Source organism: Phoxinus phoxinus (genome assembly GCF_949152265.1).
Source record: "Phoxinus phoxinus genome assembly, chromosome: 25".
NCBI classification, from domain to species: Eukaryota; Metazoa; Chordata; class Actinopteri; order Cypriniformes; family Leuciscidae; genus Phoxinus; species Phoxinus phoxinus.
Window position 1 is genome coordinate 25,643,384 of NC_136900.1, and position 2,500 is coordinate 25,645,883.

The window sequence follows — 2,500 nt, forward strand, 5'->3', positions numbered from 1 at the left end:
GCGTTCCCAGGCCAGCCGGGAGACATAGTCTCTCCAGCGTGTCCTAGGTCTTCCCCTGGGTCTCCTCCGGGTGGGACGCGCCCGGAACACCTTCCCAGGAAGGCGTCCAGGACGCACCGGAGCCGATGCCCGAGCCACCTCAGCTGACCCCTCTCGATGTGGAGGAGCAGCGGCTCTACTCTGAGCTCCTCCTGAGTGACCGAGCTCCTCACCCGATCTCTGAGGGAGCGCCCAGCCACCCTGCGGAGAAAGCTCATTTCGGCCGCCTGTATCCGGGATCTTGTCCTTTCGGTCATGACCCAAAGCTCATGACCATAGGTGAGAGTAGGAACGTAGATTGACCGGTAAATCGAGAGCTTCGCCTTGTGGCTCAGCTCTTTCTTCACCACGACAGACCGGTACACCGACCGCATTACTGCAGAAGCTGCACCGATCCGTCTGTCAATCTCCCGTTCCATCCTTCCCTCACTCGTGAACAAGACCCCAAGATACTTGAACTCCTCCACTTGAGGCAGGAACTCTCCACCAATCTGAAGTGAGCAAGCCACCCTTCTCCGACTGAGGACCATGGCCTCGGGTTTGGAGGTGCTGATTCTCATCCCAGCCGCTTCACACTCGGCTGCACACCGTCCCAGTGCATGCTGGAGGTCCTGGTCTGATGGGCCAACACGACAACATCATCCGCAAAGAGCAGAGACGAAATCGTGTGGTCCCCGAACCCGACACCCTCCGGCCCCTGGCTGCGCCTAGAAACTCTGTCCATAAACATGATGAACAGAACCGGTGACAAAGTGCTAAAAATCACATTATAATCAGTTTATCTGTGCATGTGTGCAGCTCAGAGAACAGAGAGTCTCGCGCTCGAATGGATTAAAGTCATATTGAAACAAAGGAATCGATAAGAGGAATCGAAATTTACATTTTATAACAAGGATCCGATTCCTGACCTCAAGTATTCAATTCCAGAATTGCCGAGCGCGAGTCGTTCGCAGGTCATGCTGGAAACACATGCGCTTGCAGGAATATTACTGTCTTTAATAATGCTATTTATACATGATTTGCTCAAGCAGAGGATGATAGATCTTCTGAAGCAGAACCCACTCGGCAGTGTCGAAACTGACAGGAGATCTGCGGTTCTTATTTTAGGTCTGGTCACGCTCAAATAATCTGCTTAAAGAAATCATATCTGTCCTAATATGAGCTGATGAACAGTTTCTGATCACTCAATAGTGGATGTTCTTCTGTGTGACATCAGAAAAATGAGTCGTTTCTGCTGTTTAGTTTCAATAAATGTAGCTTTGACCTGGAGAAGTCTGAGCTCTGAACGTTACAGTCTCAGTTCAATCAATACAGTATATATATATATATTTAAGACATATACTTCATGTCAACTCTATTTTGCTTCTATATCATTCCTTCTTTCAGACTAGTGGGAAAAAACATCCACAACACATTTAAGTGTTTATTTTATCCACTTTATCCACTTTATCCACTTTATCCACTTTATCCACTTTATCTACTTTATCTTTAAAGGTTGTTTTGATAAAATGAGTTGTTCCTCCACTTCAGCAACACTTGCACACTTCAAACTTTACAGTTTTATTCATATCTATATTCTGGAGGTTTTTACTGAGGGGTTTGTTCATATATCATTTGCCTTGATTTATATAACATTTTATTCTTAAATATGTGGTAAAAATGTATATTTTTCCATCTGTTGACAGTATTTTTTGATTTATGAAGTGATAAAGAGAGAAATCCAAAATCCCCTCTATAAAACCTTTAACTCTAATATGTCAACAAAATCAAACAGGAATTTTGAAGCTGGCTTTATCCAATGTCCAGGTATATTTTCTGGAAATGCATGCAGATTAGTACATAATTCATTAAAAATGACCTCATTTGCCTATTTAAACATAACATTTGAGGAAACAAAAGCAACAGGAGTGTGTCGTGTCTGCTCTCCACCAGGTGTCCTGAGGAAATATCCCGCCGACATCAAAGTCAAGTCTCCAGACGTCTTCGCTCTGGCGGGGCAGAACGTCACGCTCGAGTGCTTCGCGCTGGGGAAGTAAGAAAACGCCAACCACACGATTTCTGCTGTTTGCAAAACCACGCTTCAATCATTTCTCTCAAACGCTTCATTATTCAGCGCAATTTTCTGCTCATATTTCAGTTTTTAATCATCTTTCATCCACACTGCATTTTGTAGATATTTTCAGCATTAGATACTCTTTATAAACTTCTCACAGTTCACATGGAGAAAACCTCCCACTGAGCGCCACTCAACATCCTATCAGTGACATCACTGTAGTATTTGCATACTGAACATTCTATCAGTGACATCACTGTAGTATTTGCATATTGAACATTCTATCAGTGACATCACTGTAGTATTTGCATATTGAACATTCTATCAGTGACATCACTGTAGTATTTGCATATTGAACATTCTATCAGTGACATCACTGTAGTATTTGCATACTGAACACCCTATCAG

General features: G+C 43.8%; 1 protein-coding gene across 2 annotated transcripts in view; it reads left to right on the forward strand.

Moving 5' to 3' along the window:
* Positions 1-2,500, forward strand: part of cntn1a (contactin 1a) — a 71,750-nt gene that overhangs the window by 36,890 nt on the left and 32,360 nt on the right. For both annotated transcript variants that reach the window (XM_079603336.1, XM_079603337.1), the window contains exon 8: positions 1,972-2,071. In XM_079603336.1, the coding sequence (XP_079459462.1) occupies positions 1,972-2,071 (100 nt within the window). The remainder of the gene's footprint in view (positions 1-1,971; positions 2,072-2,500) is intronic.